A 21,198-nucleotide genomic window follows, 5' to 3' on the forward strand; every position below is an offset into this window, starting at 1 on the left:
TTCTCAAAAGGCTCCTCTGTGATGGGCAATGGTCTCAGAGCTGCTTTACACTTATCCCGGGCCTTCCCCACCCTCTGGCAGGGGTCACAGGACCTGCAATGCTGTTAGGCTGCGCCAAAGACCCCAAGCCAGTCAAAGTCCTGCAGCAGCCTCTGCCTGGTGGCGGATGCCCTGATGCCCCGAAAGGGAAATATCGTGGGCCAAATACAACAGTCTGCGGCGGTACCTCTGGGGAACCACCAACTGCCTCCTGGCTTTCCAAGGTTCAGTTTGCCCTGGGCCAGCCCATTTCCCATACAGGAATCCCTTCTCCCACAGGAATCTCTCCCAGTGGTCCTCCCCCTGGGATCCGGCAGCGCTGTGGCCAGCCAGGGCCCTCAGCTTCTCTAAGGAGGAATCCTCCTACAGCTCCTTCTGGAATTCTGCTGCAGGGTTTGGGGGCCACAGCCCTGGCTGGCTGTGCCTCGGTTTCCCCACCTTGGGACAGAGGTTCAGGCCCAGCCCTGTCGAGCCCTATCCTCAGTGCTTCGCTTCCCCCAGCCCTACACTGCTGGATCGGGACAGGGTGTCCCTTGCTGGCTCTGGCTCCAGGTAAGGACCAGGGCTCTCTGAGTGCCATCTGGCCAGTCCTCCAAGTCATTACTCATTAGTACCTCCATGGGTAGCTGATTGTGCACCCCAACTTCATTGGGGCCCTCTTTAGCCCCCCATTTCAGATGTATCCTTGCTGCAGGCACCTTGATGGGGGGCCCGAACACCCCTCTCAGGGTCAGGTATGCATCAGGCACTAGCTGGTCTGGGTCCACCACCTCCGGCCAGGCCAGTGTCACCTCTGGGCCCGTGTCCCAGAACCCCTGGACACTCCTTCCCCCCACCTCAATGGGGATGATGTGGCAATTGTCCCCCAGGGCCTGTCCCACACTCACCTGATGGATTGAGAACGGGCGCCCTGAAACTGGAGCCCCACCTTCTCCTGCTGGCCTGGCCTGGTGGTCCCCTCCCACTGGCCCTGCCATGTCAACTGCGGCCCCCTGAACTGGTGGTGCCCCCTCTGGGTGGGCTACCACCCAGTTGACACTTCCAGGCTTGGACAACATTTCCTTCATCTTCAGGCATTGCGGCACCTTGTGTCCTTTTTGGTCACAGTGATTACATTTCAGGTCCTGCAAATCCCACAAGGGGGGTCGGCCTGCCCCAGCCTTCATGGGCACCCCTGAGTTGGGCTTCCTGAAGTCCCACCTTTGAGAAGTCTCTGGGTGACTCCCCTTCTTAGTCCCCGATGTGGGTCTCCCTCCTCCCCCCAATCTGCTGTCCACAAACTCATCCGCCAGTGCACCTGCACTGCACACATCTTTAGGCTTCTGGTCCACTAACCACATCTTAAGGTCTGGAGGGCAGATGTCCTACAGCTGCTCCAACCCCACCAGGTGATACATCTCCTCTGCATGTCCCTGTGCCCTTCCCCCACTTACGGAGATATTCCCCCAGCAGGTTGGTGACCTCCTTGTAAGTGACACCTGGGGTCTTGCATTTCCTGATTTAGTTTAACTTCCACTTTTTAAAGGATGCCTTTTTGCCTCTCACTGCTTCTTTTACTTTGTTGTTTAGCCACAGTGGCACTTTTTTGGTTCTCTTACTGGGTGTTTAAATTTGGAGTATACATTTAAGTTGAGCCTCTATTATGGTGTCTTTAAAAGGTTTCCCATGCAGCTTGCAGGGATTTCACTTTTGGTGCTGTACCTTTTAATTTCTGGTTTCAGAGCAGCAGCCGTGTTAGTCTGTATTCACAAAAAGAACAGGAGGACTTGTGGCACCTTAGAGACTAACCAATTTATTTGAGCATAAGCTTTCTTGAGCTACAGCTCACTTCATCGGATGCATTCATCGGTGAAGTGAGCTGTAGCTCACGAAAGCTTATGCTCAAATAAATTGGTTAGTCTCTAAGGTGCCACAAGTCCTCCTTTTCTTTTAATTTCTGTTTCACTAACCTCCTCACTTTTGTGTAGTTCCCCTTTCTGAAATTAAATGCTACAGTGTTGGGCCACTGTGGTGTTTTCCCCACCACAGGGATGTTACATTTAATTGTATTATGGTCACTATTACCAAGGGATCCAGCTTTATTCACCTCTTAGACCCGATCCTGTGCTCCACTTAGGACTAAATCAAGAATTGCCTCTCCCCTTGTGGGTTACAGAACTAGCTGCTCCAAGAAGCTGTCATTTAAGGTATCAAGAAACTTTTATCTCTGCATCCCACCCTGAGGTGACATGTACCCAGTCAGTATGGGGATAGTTGAAATCCCCCATTATTATTATTATTGAGTTTTTTATGTTAATAGCCTCTCTAATCTCCCTGAGCATTTCCCAGTCGCTATCACCATCCTGGTCAGGTGGTCAGTAATATCTATCCCTACCTCTACATTCTTATTATTAGAGCATGGAATTACTATCCATAGAGATTCTGTGGTACAGTTTGGTTCATTTAAGATTTTTACTTCATTTGATTCTAAGCTTTCTTTCACATCTAGTGCCTCTCCCCCACCAGCATGACCTGTTCTGTCCTTCCGATATATTTTGTACCCTGATATTACTGTGTGCCATTGATTATCCTCATTCCACCAAGTTTCAGTGATGCCTATTATATCAATATCCTCATTTAATATGAGGCACTCTAGTTCACCCATCTTATTATTTAGACTTCTAGCATTGGTATATAAGCACTTTTAAAAGTGTCTCTTTTTAGCTGTGTGCCATTACATGATGTAATTGAATGGGATTTTTTTTCATTTGACTTTCTCATCAGATCCTACCTGTATTTTATCATCTTCCATCCTCTCCTCCTTACTAGGACATAGAGAATCTCCATTAATAGATCCTCCCCTAAGGGATGTTTCTAACCGAACCACATGCTCCTCCACACCTGTCGACTTTCCCCCAGCGCTTAGTTTTAAAACTGCTCTATGACCTTTTTAATGTTAAGTGCCAGCAATCTGGTTCCATTTTGGTTTAGATGGAGCCCATCCTTCCTGTATAGGCTCCCCCTTTCCCAAAAGTTTCCCCAGTTCCTAATAAATCTAAACCCTTCCTCCCTACACCATCGTCTCATCCACGCATTGAGACTCTGCAGTTCTGCCTCTCTAACTGGCTCAGCGTGTGGAACTGGGAACATCTCAGAGAATGCTACCATGAAGGTCCTGGACTTTAATCTCTTACCTAGAAGTCAAAAATTGGCCTCCAGGACCTCTCTCCTATCTTTTCCATGTCATTGGTACCTACATGTACCATGACCGCCGGCTCTTCTCCAGCACTACACATAAGTCTATCTGGATGTCTAGAGAGATCCGCAACTTTTGCACCAGGAAGTGGGAGGACCTTGGCCCCAGGGAAGTAAAAGATGGGTGGGGTTTACAATGAAAGAGGTGGGTGGGTCTGTCAATGGAAGTAGAGAGTGGGTGGGGCTTATAATAGTAGGCGGAGCTTGGTCCTACAGAAGTAGAAGGTGGGTGGGGCTTACAATGAAAGAAGATAAAACTTGGCCCCTGGGAAGAGGATGGTGGGTGTGGCTTATAATTAAAGTAGGTGGGGCTTGGGAGCAGAAAGTGGTGCGGCTAATCAGCTGGCCGGCCTTGCCTGGGCAGAAGATGCTATACTCCCTTCTGTTAAGCATTAGGGGCCAGTTGCAGCTCACAGGCTGGTCGCCCAGCTCCAGTGGTGAAGCAGAGGAGGTGGGAAGTTGTGGCCGAACCTCCAACTGCAATGTGGGCTCTTGCATATCATAGGGCCAGCTGCCTGGGGATAACCCACATGGCCCCTGGGCGGGGCTGGAAAGGCAGAGCGCCCCGGGGCCTACCTGTGACAGTCGCTGGGGCCCCTGGCCCTGCGGCTCCATGCCTGTCTGTTCCGCCCCCAGGGGGAACTGGGAGATGAATGGGAAGATGATCATCCCTTACAAGAAAGGAGCCTGGTGTTCGCTCTGCACCTCAGGATGCTCCGGATGCTTCAAGTCGTGGGATCACAGCGGAGGACTGTGTGGTGAGTGCCAGTTCTCCCCCTGCCCTGCTCCTTCACTTAACTTAGATTATGCTAGTCACCCTGCCCTGCTGGCACAGTGGGGCCCTGGGCACTGGCTGGCACAGCTGGGCACCTGCCATCTTACAGCCGCCTTGTGCCTTTTGTTTGATCAGAGGTCCCCAGGAACCCCTGTCGGATGAGCTGCAGGAACGATGGGCGGTTGAACATGAGCAGCTGCCACTGTGACTGCCTGCCAGGGTACACAGGCCGGTACTGCCAAGGTGAGACAGCTGGCTGCCATGGGTGTGTGCAGGGTGCACAGGGATGCCTCTTGCCATCCGCACCCAAGGTGAGACGCCTGCATTGCATGGTCATTGTGTTGCATTACAGTCTTGTATGTGGAGTGCTGTGGGGCTGCGTGGGGCTGCACAGCAGAAGCATTTTCAGGATGAAGTGGCAGGGATGGGATGAGCAGCACTGGAGCTCAGAGGCTGATGTCTCTCCAGGGGCAGTTACAGGCTTTTGCCTGCCCTATCTGTGCAGTTTGCTCCTTCCCTCTGGTTTTCTTTCTTCTTAGTTTACCATCCCCTGAGAAGTATCAGGGGGTAGCTAACATTGGCTTTGCCTTGAGAACTGCAACAACATCCTTGTAGGGCTTATTTCCGTGTTGCAGGGAGAGTGGGGCAGGGAACCCCTGCGTGGGGCCAGCGGAGCAGCCTGATGTGGTGAAGGGAGACACTCCTGCCCCACTTCCCTGTACCCAAAAGCCTAATTAGCCTCCTCACCCTTTGCTAGCTCAAGAACCCGCTACAGTCTCACCTCTTCCCCTTGTGAAAGGTGGCCCCTTGAGCACCCTCCAGCAGCAAGCTGCAGCATGACGGAGGGGCCTGCCTCAGTTTCCCCTTCATCCAGCCGTGCAAAGAAATATTGTGTCTCTCAGCAGCAAACTGAGCCCCTTTAATTCATATACAGAGCCAGTCCACAGATCCCTCGTGGTACAGACAGGCCCTCCCCAACCCCAGCGCCGACCAGGGTTACCACGCAGCAGCCTTCACTCCCGTTCAGGGGTTGCTGTCCAAGGTCACCACCCAACAGTCATGAGCCCCCTGCCCCAGTTCCTTAGCTCCTATTCCAGGGCCCCACCCAAGAGCTCCAAGCCCCACGTCTCTCCTCCAGCCCCATGTCAGTGTTCCTGGGAGAGGCTCCCTGGAGCGTCCTACTGCCCAGTCTCCCTGCCAGTGAGCCCTAACCCTGCTCCTGGGCACCCCTCTGCAGAGGCAGCCCCTGGCTTCTGGGTCCGGCTTACCCTCACCAAGCTGGAGCCTCCACTTGTTCATAGGGGCCACTGCACAAGCTTTCCTGCAACTGGGCCAGGCTCCCAGCTCGAGCCAGACCTCACCGGCCTTCCCCGCACTCATCGCCAGCAGCGCGCAGTTACTGCTCTCCTGCTGCTTCCTCCCTCCGGCGTCTCTCTGCTGCTTCTGCCCCCTGTCCTTCCCGACCAACCAGCTGCCTCAGTTTCTCCTTGCTGTGGCCTCTTCTCTCTAGCCCTACTGGGAGGCAGCTGGCCAGTCAGTCACAGGTTTACCAGCTCCCTTTTAAAGGGGCCAGTCACCCTGGGACATCGCCCAGGTTTTCTCATCCTGAGGGTTTCTGCAGGGAGCCTTGAGAACAGTAGCTATCAGGCCCGAGGCGTCCCAGGAATCGTGGAACTGGCTTATCTAGCCCAGTCCCTTCCTGCTCCCTGGATACGTTTCTGCCGCAGTACAAAACCCACGGCAGCAAGTCTCAAAGCCTGGGTCAGCTGATTGGGCTGCGGGGGATAAAACAGCAGTGTAGCTGTTCCCACGCAGGCTGGAGCCCGGGCTCCAAGACCCTCCCCAAATGAGTCCAGGCTCCAGCCCAGGCAGGCACGTCCTGTCATGGACTCCCAGGACTCGTGCTCTCTCTCGGCTCTGTACGGTCCCTAGGAGGAACCCCCTTCACTGCGACTGCCCTTCTCAGGGGTTAAGCCGTAGGCCCCTCCGTCTCCTGGAACCACATCTCTCTGAGCCCTCAGCACGTCTGTCTCTCGCTGTGGGCTCCCTCAGGGAGTCCACTCACTCTGGACCCCTGGAGCCTTCGCACACAGAGGGAATAATGCAACCCCAATATCTAGACTGGAGTGACTCTCAGCCAGCATAAAACAGGAGGGTTTATTGAGCCTTTGAACCCAGCATAGGAAACTCTCAGGGCCTCTGGCCTGGCCTCATTCCGCACAGTACACCTAAGTCTCCCCTGCATCCAAGTGGGCTCAGCTCCTCTCTCTCCCCAGTCCAGCAGCCCTCTCCTTCCAGCGGATTGTCCAATATCATCCCCCCCAACAGCTCCTCCCCTCTCCTTTGTCTCCCATCCCAGGTAAACAGGTCACAAGGGTCCTCTCTCCTCAGCCCTTTGTCCTCCTATAGCCCAAGCTGGGATGAACCTCTTGGTCACCAGGTCACCAGTTGCTAGGGTACCCCATCTCCAGGCCGTTGCCCGGGGGTCCCGGTTGCTAGACGAGGTCACACCCGGTCCCCTGTAACAACAACCCCTCTCCCACCACCTCATTAAACATGCAGCGCACAGGGAAACTGAGGTGCACGCACACTATTAACGTAAAACACTACAAAAATCCCCAACTTCGTCACACGTCTATACTGCTATTAGCCCTGCAGCCTGAGCCCTGCAAACCTGAGTCAGCTGACCCAGGCTCGGGACTCGCGGCTCTGGGTCTTGTCTTGCAGAGTAGATCTACCCTCTGCGGCTCCCGGCAGGTGGGTGACAAGTCCTAAATAACCCTCCCCTGGAATGGCTTGGGACGTGACACCGCCCCATGCCAGTGGCTGCATCTGAGCATGAGGGCTGGGTCCCAGGGACCCATCACCACTGGCCACATGAGGGCCAATATAGCATCTGCACTGGGGAACCTAGGAATGCACAGCAAATACACGCCTAGATCCCAGCAGCTCCCAAATTCCCAGAGAAAATCCCACCCAGGCCCTGTTTGAAGCTTCCCAATGTGCAAACCCATCAGCTCAGCTCCCATCCACGGTGGGCACAAAGGATGGAAATATGGCTTGGGATGGAAGTCCAGGCTCAGCCTTGGCTATGGAGTGGCTACCACTGCCTCCATAGTGCTGTGTGTGTGTGCATGGCCCATGCAGTGTGCGTGTACGTGTCCCTTGCAGTGTGTGTGTGCACGTGTGTGTGTCCCATGCAGTGTGTGTGCGTGTCCCCCTTGCAGTGTGTGTGTGTGCATGGCCCATGCAGGGTGCATGTGTGTATGTATGTATTCATGTGTCCCATGAAATGTGTGTGCGCATGTAACCCATGCAGGAGGTGTGTGTGTCCGTCCCCCCCACCATGCAGTGTCTGCTTGTGTGTCTCATACAATGTGTGTGTGTGTATGTGTGCAGACGTGCGTGACCCATGCAGGATGTGTGCGCGGACATGACCCATTCAGGGTGTGTGTCCCATGCGGTGTCAGTATAATGCACCTGTGTGCATTGCAGAGCCCTGCAGTTATGTGTCTGTGGTGCTTGCCGAGGTGTTTAAGAGCTTGTGTTGGCTCCACTGGGAGGCTGGCAAGGACTGGGGAGCCAGCGCCAGGCCAGGATGCAGACTAACTGCCTGGATCTCTTGCAGTGAAGTGCAGCATCCAGTGTCTCCACGGGAGGTTCAGGGCAGAGGAATGTTCCTGCCTCTGTGACATCGGCTACGGCGGAGCAGAGTGCGGCAGTGAGTTCAGCTTCTGCAGGGGGTGGATGGTTCCCCCTACGGCCTCCGGAAAGGGACAGCTGCAGTCCCAGCCCAGTGCAGCCCCACACTCCCTGCCAACAGGCACAGGAAGCCAGCTTGGCTCCTCTCCTCCCAGGCTGCGCCCAGAGGCCATTCCCAGCTGGGCACAGGCCGCTCATGGGGCCTCAGAGGTGGTTGCTGACCCTGTTTCACAAGCTGGTCACTAAGGGAGGCTGCAGTTCAGCCCAGCCTCTGCTTTCAGCATTCAGCTCCTTTGCTGGGGGTCCCAAGCTCCCTGGGGGCCCGGGACTCCAGGCAGCTTTGTCGTGGCATCAGTTGTGCCCCTGCGTGGTTCTTTATATTTCTTTAATCTCAGGCTGAGCAAGGGGCACCCCAGTCCATTGCACCCTGTGTCTGGCTGCCGGGCAGAGTCCGGAGCTGGCAGGGTGTGGGAGGCCTGCCGAGATTCAGCATCGGGTACATATAGCTTTAGCCATTGTTTTGCCCCCAAATTCAAACTCATTTTCAGCGGCTGTTTATAATCAGCCCCTGCCCCAAGAGCTGCCAGGGCCAGACACGGATCATGGCAGAAGTCCCCCTGGCCCAGGCGAGAGGGGTTCCAGTGGGTTCCCTACGTGGCTAGGGTTACGAGGAAAACAGACGCTAGAATGGGGAAGGCCTGGTTGGAGCCCGCTGGTGCTGGTGGGGGAGCGTAGCCCAGGATTGCCGTGTGCTCTCCAGTGCATGGCCAGGTGAGCACAGAATTACTCCAGGGATGGGGCCCTTGCTGCTCTTGTCTTGTTGGCATCAGTGCACTGCCAGGCTTGGACCCCTCCCGGGGCCCGATCGCCCTGGTCAGCACCTTGTGTCCCAGTTTGCATGGCTGCATGGGTGAGTGTTAAATGCCCTTGGGGGCAGGGGGTTGCCCGGTTCGCCCCTCACTTTGCAAAGGTGTAAATGACAAGGTGGGCTGGTTGGTTGTAATCTGTTGCTCTTCTGCCCATCCGTCTCAGTTCTGGAGACGGCTGCTCAGTGTCGCCTCCTGCCTCCTTCCCGGTCCCAGCTGCTGGCTAGAAATGAGACCAAGTTGCAGATGTGATGCTCCCCAGCTGTGGCTGGATCTGCTCAGGCTAGTTGGCCCATCACTGGCTGGGTCAGAGGCGGAAGATCTTGATGCCATTCAGTGCATGTTTGGAACCAGCGAGACTGGGGCAGTGCCCTGTGGGAACCCCAGGCCTCTGTGCAGGTGGCACTGGGGATGAGGGCAGAACTGAACAAAATAGTCCAGGGGATACGTGCTGCTGTTAAATGAACCCCCCTGGCTGCCCAAGGGGAGGGGCTGAATGGTGCCACACTTATGGGGAGTCCGAACAAACTTCCCCCAAACGTCTGAATACCAGTGCGGGCTCCTTTAAGAGTTGCTGACCTGCCTGATGCAAAGGCTGCTGGGCCGGAGTAATGCCTGGTGTAACAGTGACACCCTGGGGGAGAGCAGAGCAGAGCATGAACTTAATCCTTCAGGTTCCATTTCCTGCACCCCTGGGTTGCTGGGCTGAGGAGAGTTACAGGGAGGGTGGCCAATTTTGGTTGGACATGTTCCTGTAGGTTTCATCACATGACATAATCTTTCATTAAAGATTAATCTGTAATTCCTGGGGACTGCAGGCCAATCCTGGAGGGTTGGCAACCCTAGTTACAGGTGAGAGGCTGCCTGGTGAGTGACTGGACTGGTGCGTATAGAGGGCTCTGCTTCCTCTCCTGCAGGCAGAGAGTTCCTGGGGTTAAAGCAGGGACTGATCCTTCCCTCTCTCTCCTCTCACAGCGAAGGTTCAGTTCCCTTTCCATACCTGCGACCTGAGGATAGACGGGGACTGCTTCATGATTTCCTCTGAGGCAGACACGTATTATGAAGCCAAAATAAAATGCCAGGTAACCCCCATCAGCCCTTGTGCTGCAGTCAACAGACCCAGTTCACAGAGAGAGCCAGAAACCAGGGCTAGACCCTACTCCTTCCAGTCCCAAAACACAGGCTGCAACTGCTTGAACTAAAGGAGAGCTCCTGAGCTGCTAGGGGTAGTAGGTCTCTTACTTTTTCTGTGGGGCATCCAGTAGCGGGCAGCCTCACTCACTCATGCTCACAGAGCCAGTGTATTGCTTAGGAAGCCACATTTGATAATATTTCAGTCTAGGGACAGGGGAACGAAATCCAGGCTGGGATTCACCTGCACAGCACTGGAGCATGTGCTAAAACCCTCTGGGGAGGGAGTTTCCCTCTTTCCCACCAGCCCTGGGGTCTCTTCAGTCCCCAAGGGCCCACGTTTTATAAGGAATGCAGGGATCTGGATTCACTTGGGACCCCGGGCGGTCTCCAGCGGCTCCTCAGAACCACTATGGCACGGGCCGAGCGCGTGGTGGGCACGATACAAACTGTGGTTTCTGAAGTGCCGAATTCTGAGCAAATGTTACACGATGCCCCGGGGCGGATGAAAGAGACTGGGGTGCAGGCAGTGTGGCCTGCTGGTCACGGCTGGGCTGTGTCCACACGCTAAGGACAGTCACGAGACGCTAGTCAGCAAGCAGGGATCGGAGTAATCGCCAAGGTCAGTAAGAGCAAGGGTCGGAGCGAAGCTGGGTCAGAGACTGGAGAGCAGGCAACGAGATGGGGTCTGGAGTCACAGCAGGCCAGACGGCCTGCTGGGGCACCCTCCTGGGTTACACAGTGCGCGTGGGCCCATCAGAGGCTGCAGGGTGCTGTCACTTGGGCGGTATTTCCTGCAGTGCCTACTCTCGGCAGTGCTCTGGGACTGGGCTCTGGCTGGCCTAGCAGTGGTGTGGGAGTGGCAGCCGGCCCAGGTTCTGTAGACCCTGGTGCTAGTCCCATGGGTCCTGGCACAAGGGCTTGAACCAGGGGCCTCTGGCTCAAACAGCCTCTGCACTGTAGCTAAAAGAGCCCCCCTTGAGCTGGCTTGTTAATGGCTTTCTGTGAGGGGACAGCACACCCCGGAGGCAGGTCTGGGTGTCACGAGCCCCCTGGCATTTCAGAGCTGATCATCAACCCTGCCGAACCAAGGGGACAGGCCGTAGGAAAGGATATCTGCGAGGGCGGCCGGGTGCAGCACACAGCGAGACGGAACATGCCAGCCCTTCCCCCGCCCCTCGGGCCATTCCACTGATTTCACTCCCGAGTCGCCCCAGGGGAGCGTCCAGTCCTGTTTGGATGCCACATGTCGCAGCCTGAGCCCTCTTCCATGGCAGGGGTTTGGGAGCAAACAGCCCAGGCCAGCTCCTGCCACAGCATTGGAAGCCGAAAGCCACCTCGTATGTGGCTGGAAATTTCCTCTCCATTTGCAGGCTGGGTCTTGGCTTTGACCCCCGAGGCCAATGTCCAGAGCGATTCGTGCACACCTGGTGCAGGCGACAGACTGACTGCACTGGCTCGGAGCCCCGGGGAGTTAATCTGCCCACAGGGGTGATGATCAGCTGGGAGAGCAAGTGTCGCTCAATCGAGTGTCCGTTCCATAAGAACAAAGCCTCTGGGCTCCCATGGGCCATACGGGCCCCATTGTTTTCACGCCCACGCAGCTGGTGGGAGCTTTCAGTCCCTTCGTTCCCTGTGGAAGAGAAGACGCTAGGGAACTGGACTCCTCTGCCTGCCTGGAATGGATTCAGGATACATCTTGGTGGGGATGCGGGAAGTGCTCAGACGGGGGACTGGCCCGTCTGGGTTGCAGGGACTAAACTGTGGATGAAGGGAAGGGTTAGCCTGTTGTGCTGGCTGGCTGGATTTCTTGATTTGGGCTGTCTGGGTCTGATCCCCTGCAGGAGAAAGGAGCCATGCTGGCCCAGATCACAAATCAGAAAGTGCAGGATATTTTGGCCTTCTACCTGGGGCATTTGGAACCCACCAATGAGGTGACAGAGCCGGATTTCGAGACCCGGAACTTCTGGATCGGTGAGTGACTGCAGTTTTTGCTGCCAAAGGACAGCTGGAACCCCAGGGCTCGGTACAGGACTTTCCAGAGGCAAGGAGGAGGCGATCGTGGCTCTAGAGACCTTGCAGGCTGGGTCCCGGCCCGGAGGATGATGCAATCTCTCCTAGTGCTGCCGGCAGAGAGTGTAAGGTCCTCCTGGCGCTCCCCCGCCAGCCCCAGGGTTGCGAGGTGGGCGCAGAGCTCTGTGCTGGAGTCCCGTCATTCCAGCTTTGAAAAGTCCTCACTCCGATTGTAGAGCAGCACCTAGGTTACAGTAAAATTCAGCCCTGCTTTCAGGATCACAGTCCTGGCATTTCCACAGAGCTTGTCATCTTCAAAGTACTCTGCAGACAGGAGCTAATTAATGAACTCGGTTGTTGTTGTTTCCTAGGTGCAGGGCCGCTCATGGGGTACTGCAGGGTAATGTTCTCCCTCAGGCTGCTAATGGAAGTGCTGCTGTTCTGATAATACTTAGTTCTTCCGCAGAGCTTTAACCCTCCCCATCCCCCCAGGAGGGAGGTATCTGTGATTCACAATTGGGGAAACCAAGGCACAGCGGGGCCATGACTTGCCAGGGGTCACACCGGGAGTCGGGATTAGAACTCAGGACATCTTGACACCTCAGCCTGTAGTCACTGGCCAGACTATGCTGCCTCGCTGTTTGGGCCTGGGTCGAAGTTACTCGCTGACTGCCTGGGGAGATGGTGGCTCAGTGGGAAGCGGGGTGGTGGATTGGAAAGGGTGTGTGAGCAGCAGGGACAGCTGCAGGAGTTTGGCTCGGGTGGGAGGCTGGGAACCCCCACCCAGTTACAGCTGCCACAATGTGCCCTCTGTGGGGGCTGGCCTGTGGGGCATTCGCAGTGCAAAGCCCTCTGAGCATGAGGGAACTGGACTGTGTCGGGGCTCGAGATGGGGAGGGGGGGATGGGCCCCGTCTCTCTAGGGGCTGGACACAGGGCATTGGTACCTAGCTCAGAGGCTGCCCCGTACAGCGAGGTGTTTCGCTCGCTAAGAGGCATTGAGCGTGCGGCCCCAGCTGCTTGAGTCAGGGGAGCCCATGTGCAGCTGCGCAATGCAGGCAAGTTCAGAACTGGGCGTGTGATACAATCTTAACTTGCTGATGGCAACAGGGAAAGAACTGATCCCACTGCTCCAAAGTCACCTGGGCTAATGGAGACTCGCTGCTAGCAGCATGAGGCTCATGACACACAGCTCAGCAGCAGGGGTCCAGATCCCTTGTGGTTCATGGCCCGGCAGTTGCTGTGGCCACTGACTCACACGGAAGGCCAGCCCTGCTGCTCGGCTGAGATGCAGCCAATGAGGACCTTTGTGATGAGACTCAGACCCAGTGCTGTGGTGGTGTACGGCATCCGCTTTGCCCATGTGGACTGGAGCCCAGGACATCCCCCTGCTCTCTCATTTAGGTCTGACCTATAAAACGTCCAAGGATTTGTTCCGGTGGGACACAGGCGCCCAGTGCTCCTTCACCAGCTTCGCGTTCGGCCAGCCAGACAGCCAGCGGTAAGTGACGAGGGCAGGGGCACGGAGACCCATGGTTATGCCGCTCCTGCTTGGTCCCGAGGCCCGAAGACCACAGAGCCCACCGGCGGCACCTGTCAGTATTGATTAGCTGTGGTGCAGGAGCACCTAGAAGCGCCAGTCATGGCCCAAGACCCCAGTGTGCCAAGCACTGTACGAACACAGAACAAATAGCTGGTCCCTGCCCCCAGATTTATCATCCTTGTATAGGGAGCTCCTCCCAAGGGGGCAGGGCAGCCTGGGGAAAGCACAAAGGGGCTTGTTTGACAATGTCACAGGTGGGCGATGGAGGCTGGTGTCACAGTCTGATCAGAGGCAAGCGTGGACAGCTCCACAGCAAATGAGAGAGGACAGGCCGGGAGGGGCCCTGAGAGTGAAGCAAGCAGTTGACAGATGTGCTAGAGAAGGGGGAGCTAGGGGAGGGATGCGATGAGAGGGGCCGAGCGCCGGGCTAAGAGAAGGATCTTTGTAGCACATTGGGAATGGATCTGAGCAGGGAAGATTGCATTGGTCAGAGCCAGAGAAAGGAGGTCGCAGTGATCCAGCCCAGAGATGGTGCGAGCGTGGATGGCAGGTTGCACTGGCAATGGCAAGGAAAGGCTGTGGAGAAGTGATGCAGAAAGAATCTGCAAGATGTAGACATAACCTGGCTGTGAGGCCCTCCAACCTAGGGCTGTCCCCCACCTTAAAACCTCACATCTCCTGCACCCCATGCACCCCCATAACAGACTCACAGGACTCGTGCTCTCTCTCGGCTTCCTATGTTCCCTGGGAGGAACCCACTTCAGTGCGACAGCCCTTGTCGGGGGTCCACTCTCTCTCAGGGGTTAACCATCTCCTGGAACCTCACCTCTCTGAGCCTCCAGCACGCCTGTCTCTCACAGTAGGCCTCCTCAGAGAGTCCACTCACTGTGGACCCCCGGGGCCTTCACACCCAGAGGGAATAATGCAACCCCGGTCTCTAGACTGGGGTGACTCTCAGCCAGTGTAAAACAGGAGGGTTTATTGAGCATCTGAACCCAGCACAGGAAACTCTCCAGGCCTCAGGCCTGGCCTCCTTCTGCACAGTACATCTAAGTCTATCCTGCATCCAGGCGGGCTCAGCTGCTCTCTCTGCCCAGTCCAGCAGCCCTCTCCTTCCAGCAGATCATCCTATATCTTCTCCCCCAACAGCTCCTCCCCTCTCCTTTGTCTCCCATCCCAGGTAAACAGGTCACTGGGGCCCTCTCTCCTCCGTCCTTGGTTCCCCCTCTGGCTGGAACTGGCTAGTCAGGTCACAGGGGCCCTCTCTCCTCAGCCTTTTGTCCTCCCACTGGCCAGACCCGGCTGCCTGCCAAGCTGGGGTGGGCCTCCTGATCTCCAGGTCACCAGTTGCTAGGGTCCCCCATCTCCAGGGTCCCCCATTGTCCAGGGTTCTGGCTGCTAGGCGAGGTCACACCTGCTCGTCTGTAACAACCACCCCTCTCCCACCACCGTGTTAAACAAGCAGCACATGGGGAAACAGACCCACACAGTATTCATGCAAAACTCTAAGAAAATACCCGACTTTATCAGTTGCTCCCAGGCCAGAGACCGCTCTCCTCTCTGCTCTGGGACTCCTCCACCGCGTACTCCCCTCCCGGGCCTGGAACCGTTCTCCACTCTGGGACTCCTGCACTACGTGCACCCCTACTGAGCCTTGGGCCTCTGTCCTCTGCTCTAGGACTCCTGCATGCCCTGCTCCCATGCTCCCCTCCCGGGCCTGGGACTGCTGTCCTCTCTGCTCTGGGACTCCTGCACCCAGTGCACCCCGCCCAGGCCTGCAGGACCGCGGTCATCACTGCTCTGGGACTCCTGCCCACAAATTCCCCTTCTTGGTGTGGGAATGCTCTGTGCCACTCTGGCACTTCTGCACCCCCTGCTCCCCTCCTGGGGCTGGGACTGCTGTCCTCTGCTCTGGGACTCCTGCAACCCCTGCTCGTTGTCACAGAGTCACTGGGCGATGCTCTGGAACTACATACGAAGCCAGTCAGGACTCTGGGAGAAGCCTCCTCTCTGAGCAGACTGTCACCGGGGCAGAAGCTTCCACAACTTCCACCTTCCTGGGTCTGACCTCAGAGCATTCAGCATCCCCTGCCCCACCGTGTGCTTCCCGCAGCGAGTCCGCACAGATGGGACTCCTGGGGAAGCCAGAGCGTCCTGCCCCCCAACTCCGCAGTCAGACGGGACTCTCAGCCAGCCAGTAAAACAGAAGGTTTATTAGTCGACAGGAACACAGCGTAGGACAGAACTTGTTAGCACAGAAATCAGTGACTTTCAGCCAAGTCCATCTTGGAGGAGGGGAACCCAGAGCCAGGGCTCTGGTCCTCCCCCTTTTCCCCAAGCCAGCCGAGTCAGCCAGCCACCTGGTCCATGCCCTGCCCGTTGCTCCTTCTCCAGCCTTTGTCTCACTTCCAGGGCCAAGAGTCACCTGGTCACATCCCCCTCCTGGGTCTCAGGTTACGAAGGGGCAGCCATAGCATCCATGGAGGCAGCTGGAGCAACCCCCACAAAAGTCACACACCCTTATTCCCACCACCTAGACATTGGTGCAATACACAGCGAAACTGAGGCACACACAGCATTCATGCAAAACAGGAAGATTCACATACAACATAACAGGCAATCCCCACTACGTCACACTCCCCAACTGGCCCTGGGACTGCTCTGGGACTCCTGGACCCCCTGCTCCCCTCCCGGGCCTGGTACCACTGTACTCACTGCTCTGGGACTCCTGCACCCCCTGCTCCCCTCCCAGCCCTGGGACCGCTCTCCTCTGCGTCTCAGGTTTGGGAACTGCGTTGAGCTCCAAGCGTCGGCCGCCTTCAACTGGAATGACCAGCGCTGCAAGACCCGAAACCGCTACATCTGCCAGTTTGGTGAGTGGCACAGCTTCACTCCTCCCTGCTCGCCCCGTGACCTGGGAAGTCCTCATGCCTGCTCTGTGTCGAGAGGGGCATGCAGGCATTGGGCCAACTGCTGGCTAGTGCTAGGGTGGCAGGCCTAGCGTGGGCAGGTGCTGCACGAGCTCTGCGAGTGCACCTTAGCCCTGACCTGCAGCTCCACCGATGCCCCTCGGTCCCAACATACAGCCCCTGCTGTTCCTGTGCTGGGCTCCCCACACTGACCGCTCTGCCGATGCCCTTCCACCCGAAAGCACAGACTGTGCAATGCCAGCCGTGGGCTCCCCACACACAGCTCCACCGATGCCCCCCATCCCAACACGCAGGCCCTGTCCTGGGCTTCCAGCCCACACAGATCTGCTAATGCCCCTCATCCCTGACCTGCAGCCCCCAGCTATTCCAGGCCTGGGTAACCAAGGGCTGCACTCTGGTTAGTGGTCTCGGCAGAGAATGAGCCGTCTCTTACCCTTAGAGTTGGTCCCTGCAAGATAAGGGTGAGCCGTGGTGGCCAGGCAGCATGGAAGTAGTTTGCATGGCTGCTGCCCTTCCTGTGCCCAGTCTGGTTAACAGGCCCGCTGGGGCTGGCACCGGGCCTCTCTGCCCAGCACCTTATTCACCAACAATTCATTTCAAAGTTTTAAAACAACCCTTTTCTGGATCTGAATTGTGCCATGGGAACTGATGCACGTTGCCCAGGTCTAAGGCTGGTTCCCAGGAGGGCGAGCGTGGCTGGGTGCCGGCTGGCACACACCTGCCCGGTCAGTCCCCATTACATAGCCTGTGTGCGCTAGCTGCATAGTCCCCAATTACCATTTTATCTAGGGCAGAGGTTCTCAAACTGTGGGTCAGGACCCCATTGTAATGGGATCACCAGGGCTGGCTTAGACTTGCTGGGGCCCGGGACCAAAGCCTGAGCCCCACTGCCCAGGACCAAAGTTTGAGGGCTTCAGCCCTGGGCAGCGGGGCACAGGTTACAGACCCCCTGCCTGGGGCTGCAGCCCTTGAGCTTTGGCTTTTCCCCTGCAGCGGTGCGAGACTCACCCTTCCAGCACCTCCTGCTGGTCGTCCAGGGAATTAGTGTTCCAGCCTCCAGAGCGCCCTCTGCAGGCCAGTGTCCTGCTTGCCACTGGTCCCCAAGTCCCTCCTCAACCCCGGTGCCCCCTTTCACGCCAGGGTGCTGCCACCTGCAGTACCCTGCACAGATCTGGGTCTCCCCTCCCCAGGGAACCCCCAACCTCACCTCAGTCTATGGCCACTGCCAGTCATCACCTAGCCCCCATTCCCTGAGGCCAACTGCAGCGTAAGCGCCAATCATCACAGGCAAGAGGGGTTTGGACTTGCTGCCTCTGCCTACCCCTTGGGCTGCCCCCAGTACCTATTTGGCCTTCCACTAGGCCTGCAGCCTGGGGGGTTTCCAGGCCGAAGCTCCCCAGCTCCTCTGGCCTTCCCCCAGCCCTGCTCCACCTCAGGTACTTGCTCAGCCTCCAGGCAGCCAGGCCGTTTTCCCTCAGCAAGCCAGAGGGAAAGTCCTCTCAGCTCCTGGCTTCTCTGGCTTTTATAGGGCCCACTGGGTCTGTCTGGGGCGTGGCCCCAGCTGAGGCGGCTCCGCCAACCAGCTTTTCCCCTGCCCCAGCCCTCTCCCAGGGCTGTTTTAAGCCCTTTTAGGCAGGAGCCGGTGACCACCCCGCTACATCCCCCCTCCCCCCGGGGTGGTGGGGCTCGGGCTTTGCCCCCCCCCACACACACACACATGACACGGCAGGGCTCGGGCAGGCTCAGGCTTCGGTCCCCCCTCCTGGGGTCACGAGTAATTTTTGTTGTCAGACGGGAGTCATGGTGCAATGAAGTTTGAGAATCCCCGATGTAGAGGTAATGTGTGCATTGTGCCTCCTCAGTGGCTAGTGCACATAAAGGATAACAGCTTACTATTGCTGTTAGCTCATGGAGTTAGCCCTCTGGCTCACCTAGTAAGGAGCTGTGTTTTGGTGCTTATCACCCTGTATTGCTCTGGGGATTTTGTCCCTCTGGGGCCTGGCTGGCTGGCAGTGGGCTGTGGTGGCCGAGCCTGGCTGGGTAGCACTAATGCTGGCTGTGATCCTTTGCAGCTCAGAAGCACATCTCCCTGTGGCAGCCAGAGCCCTGAGCCTGCACAACTTCCTGCTGCTGAGTTGTGGGCGCAGCATCCCCGCCAGCCCGCATATGGCTTGAGAGAAAGAATCTGCTGCCACTGTTCTGCCAGGTCCTAGAGCCCAGCGCTGCTCAAGCTATCTGATGGGGGGACCGGCAATTATTTTCCCAATGTGCGCACAGACCAGCAGCCGATGGCTCGCGGACCAGCACCAGTCCGCGGACCACCACTTTGAGTACCACTGCTCTACAGGACCCCCGGGCGCTCCGCCCATCCCAGCCACGCTGACACCTCTCCCTGAGGGCCGGGGCCCAGAGGTGGCACCAGGACCTGCCGAGCACTCAGGGAGAGAGCGCTTCCCAGGCTGCCCTTTCAGGCTGGAGCAGGGGGGTGGCGGGGCCAGATCAACCCGCACAGCTGCCCCGGGGGCTTGACTCCACCAGAGCCATCGCAGTCGAGCCAGGTGGGGGGTCCCTGGGGTGCATCCTAGCCCCTTGTCCATGGAACAGCCCCGAGCTCCTGTAAAATAGCCCCTCCCTCACATGTGACCGCTGGGGCAGGGGCAGCTGCTTCATGTCCCCACTCCCTTCCTCCGGGGTGTGATGGCACATCAGCGCGGGGAGCCCCTCGCTTCTCCCGGCTGTGCCAGAGGGAGCAGGGCCCCCCCAGTGGTTACCCCCAGTCCGTAGCTCTGCGGCCCTGACACGGATCAGGGCTGGCTTAGTGGACTCTGTGTCCGCGCTGGCAGGCGTGGGCTGGGGAGCTGAGTGGTGCACAGCAAGAGGGTGACTGTCCCACCTAGAGCCAGCGGTGCTTGGCCAGGGCTGCGGGGTACAAGGGGGGTGCTGGGGCCCCAGGAATCACAGCTGAGACGTGCCCTGCCAAGAAAACAGATGTGGCTACTTGGTCTAGGACTCGGTGTCCAGTTGCTAGCCAGGGCCGTCCCACCGCGGCTTGGCTGTAGGAGGCAGCCTTCCCCGGGCAGGCAGGTGCAGCATGCGGTGTTCTCAGCCCCATGCCCCTTTGCTGTGCCAGTCAGTGCCACCACAGCTCAGCACTAAAGAAGCCGTCTAGCTCTGGTACCAACCCGCGAACCTAGCAGAGCAGGGCTCTGAGCACCCGTTGGCCTAGAGTTCAGGCCTGTTCTTTCACAGAATCACAGAATATCAGGGTTGGAAGGGACCTCAGGAGGTCATCTAGTCCAACCCCCTGCTCAAAGCAGGACCAATCCCCAATTTTTGCCCCAGATCCCTAAATGGCCCCCTCAAGGATTGAACTCACAACCCTGGGTTTAGCAGGCCAATGCTGAAACCACTGAGCTATCCCTCTCCCCTTTCGCCCTGTGTAGCATGCGCTCCGGCCCAGGATCTGTCTAGGACAGTGACACGAACTCTTCCCGCAGTTTGAGAGTTGGGGCTGTTCTAATAAAGCTGTCTGTCCCTCCTGCTGCTCATGTCCCTTTCTCCAGCTGCGGGGCTGTCCCGGGTGAATGGCTGGGAGCCACCCTCCTGGGCGTGGGGCAAAAGGAGGAGAAAAATGGGGAGTGGTGAAAGCAAAAGCCAGGGGCCCTCCTCAGCCTGTCCCCTGCTCCCTGCTGCAGTCATCTCTCCTACTACTTCCCCTGGCATCCTACGCTGGGACAGGGCTCCCCTCCTGCCTGCCATCCCAGTCCACTCTCCTTCCCCCTAAGCTGCTCTCTTGCACCTTGTCTGTCCTAGATGGGCAAGGAACCGCTCTGCAAAGAGCTGTGTGTGGCCAGGGCCCCAGGGAATATTTGGGTAAGAACTGGGCCTCTCTGATGAATGGGAGGGCTCCAGAGCGCAGCAGACCTCAGTTCGACAGTCCAGCTGGGAGATTGTTAGTGCCCTGCAAAGTAAAAGAAAGCAAGGGGGCTTGGGCCATTTTCTGCTGCTGTGGGTTGGAGGGGCTCTGCTTGGGTTTTATACTGGAAATTCAGAGCCTGTCTGGCCAGGAAGACTCGCGGGCAACTGGGGAGCTAGTGTAAACGAGGGAGGGAGGGAAAGATGAGTTTTAGTTATTAGCACTGGGTGGGGGTGTCTAGGATCAGGCCATGGTGCAAGGTGCTGTACATACACACAACTGAAACAGCCTCAGCCCCAGGAGCTCATGGTTGAAGGTTTTAAAACCACTGGTGTTTGCCACCAGCCACTGCACTCACTGCCTCGGGAACGTTTTGGAGAGGCTGTTTTGGGAGAGATTCACTGCACACACTGCATATCCCCAGGGACAGCCAGCAGCTCCTCCGGCCAAGCTAACCCTGTCACCCCACTATTTCTAAGAAGGAAAGGGCCTAAAGCTCAATTAAAAAAACAAACAAACTAAACCCTCTATCCCATTCTCTAGCCTAACAAAGCACTGAAGAGCCCCCAGCCCTGGGTTAGAATGTCTGCTACAGGCCCCGTGAAGGGAGCTAACTGACATCAGCATGAGGCCAGTCCAGTGCCTGGCTCACTGCCCGGGGCTAGGATCCCGCGGGGTGGGCATGTATATGATGATGTTGTGGGTAGAGTCAGGGGAAATTCTTTTCATCTTAAACTTTTTTCCCCTCTGAAAAATGCAGCTTCAGGCCAACCGAACCATTCGGCAAATACCCAGTGAACCTGCTGAGTCAGCCCGGGGAAAAGCCCCAAGCCCTTGGCAAAAATTGCCAAAAACGTCACAGCATCTCCCCCGCGTCAACATGCTTTTTAGATGAAATTTCCTTCTATGGTATTACAAAAAATTAAAACCCTTTGAAAAGGTTCATGAAATAAATGAAACATTTTGTTTGGACTGAAACAACTGCTGCTCTCCCCCCCCCCCGCCCCCCGGGGCAACTTTCCATTTTGGGTCCCCCTCCCCCCAGTTTTT

The 21,198-nt window shown here is 57.0% G+C and overlaps 1 protein-coding gene across 2 annotated transcripts in view; it reads left to right on the plus strand.

Annotated features, from left to right (window-relative positions):
- The window catches only part of CLEC18C (C-type lectin domain family 18 member C), a 48,299-nt gene that overhangs the window by 17,095 nt on the left and 10,006 nt on the right, over positions 1 to 21,198 (plus strand). The window contains exons 5-12 of one of the 2 annotated variants that reach the window (XM_074968356.1): positions 3,910 to 4,031; positions 4,184 to 4,291; positions 7,677 to 7,769; positions 9,592 to 9,698; positions 11,592 to 11,721; positions 13,164 to 13,260; positions 16,084 to 16,175; positions 18,305 to 21,026. In XM_074968356.1, coding sequence (XP_074824457.1) covers positions 3,910 to 4,031; positions 4,184 to 4,291; positions 7,677 to 7,769; positions 9,592 to 9,698; positions 11,592 to 11,721; positions 13,164 to 13,260; positions 16,084 to 16,175; positions 18,305 to 18,342 — 787 coding nt within the window. In that variant the 3' untranslated portion in view covers positions 18,343 to 21,026. Of the gene's footprint in view, positions 1 to 3,909; positions 4,032 to 4,183; positions 4,292 to 7,676; positions 7,770 to 9,591; positions 9,699 to 11,591; positions 11,722 to 13,163; positions 13,261 to 16,083; positions 16,176 to 18,304; positions 21,027 to 21,198 lie in introns of those variants that run through there. The other variant, XM_074968355.1, reaches the window with a different exon arrangement.

The sequence above is a fragment of the Natator depressus genome, chromosome 12 (genome assembly GCF_965152275.1).
Source record: "Natator depressus isolate rNatDep1 chromosome 12, rNatDep2.hap1, whole genome shotgun sequence".
Taxonomy (NCBI): domain Eukaryota; kingdom Metazoa; phylum Chordata; order Testudines; family Cheloniidae; genus Natator; species Natator depressus.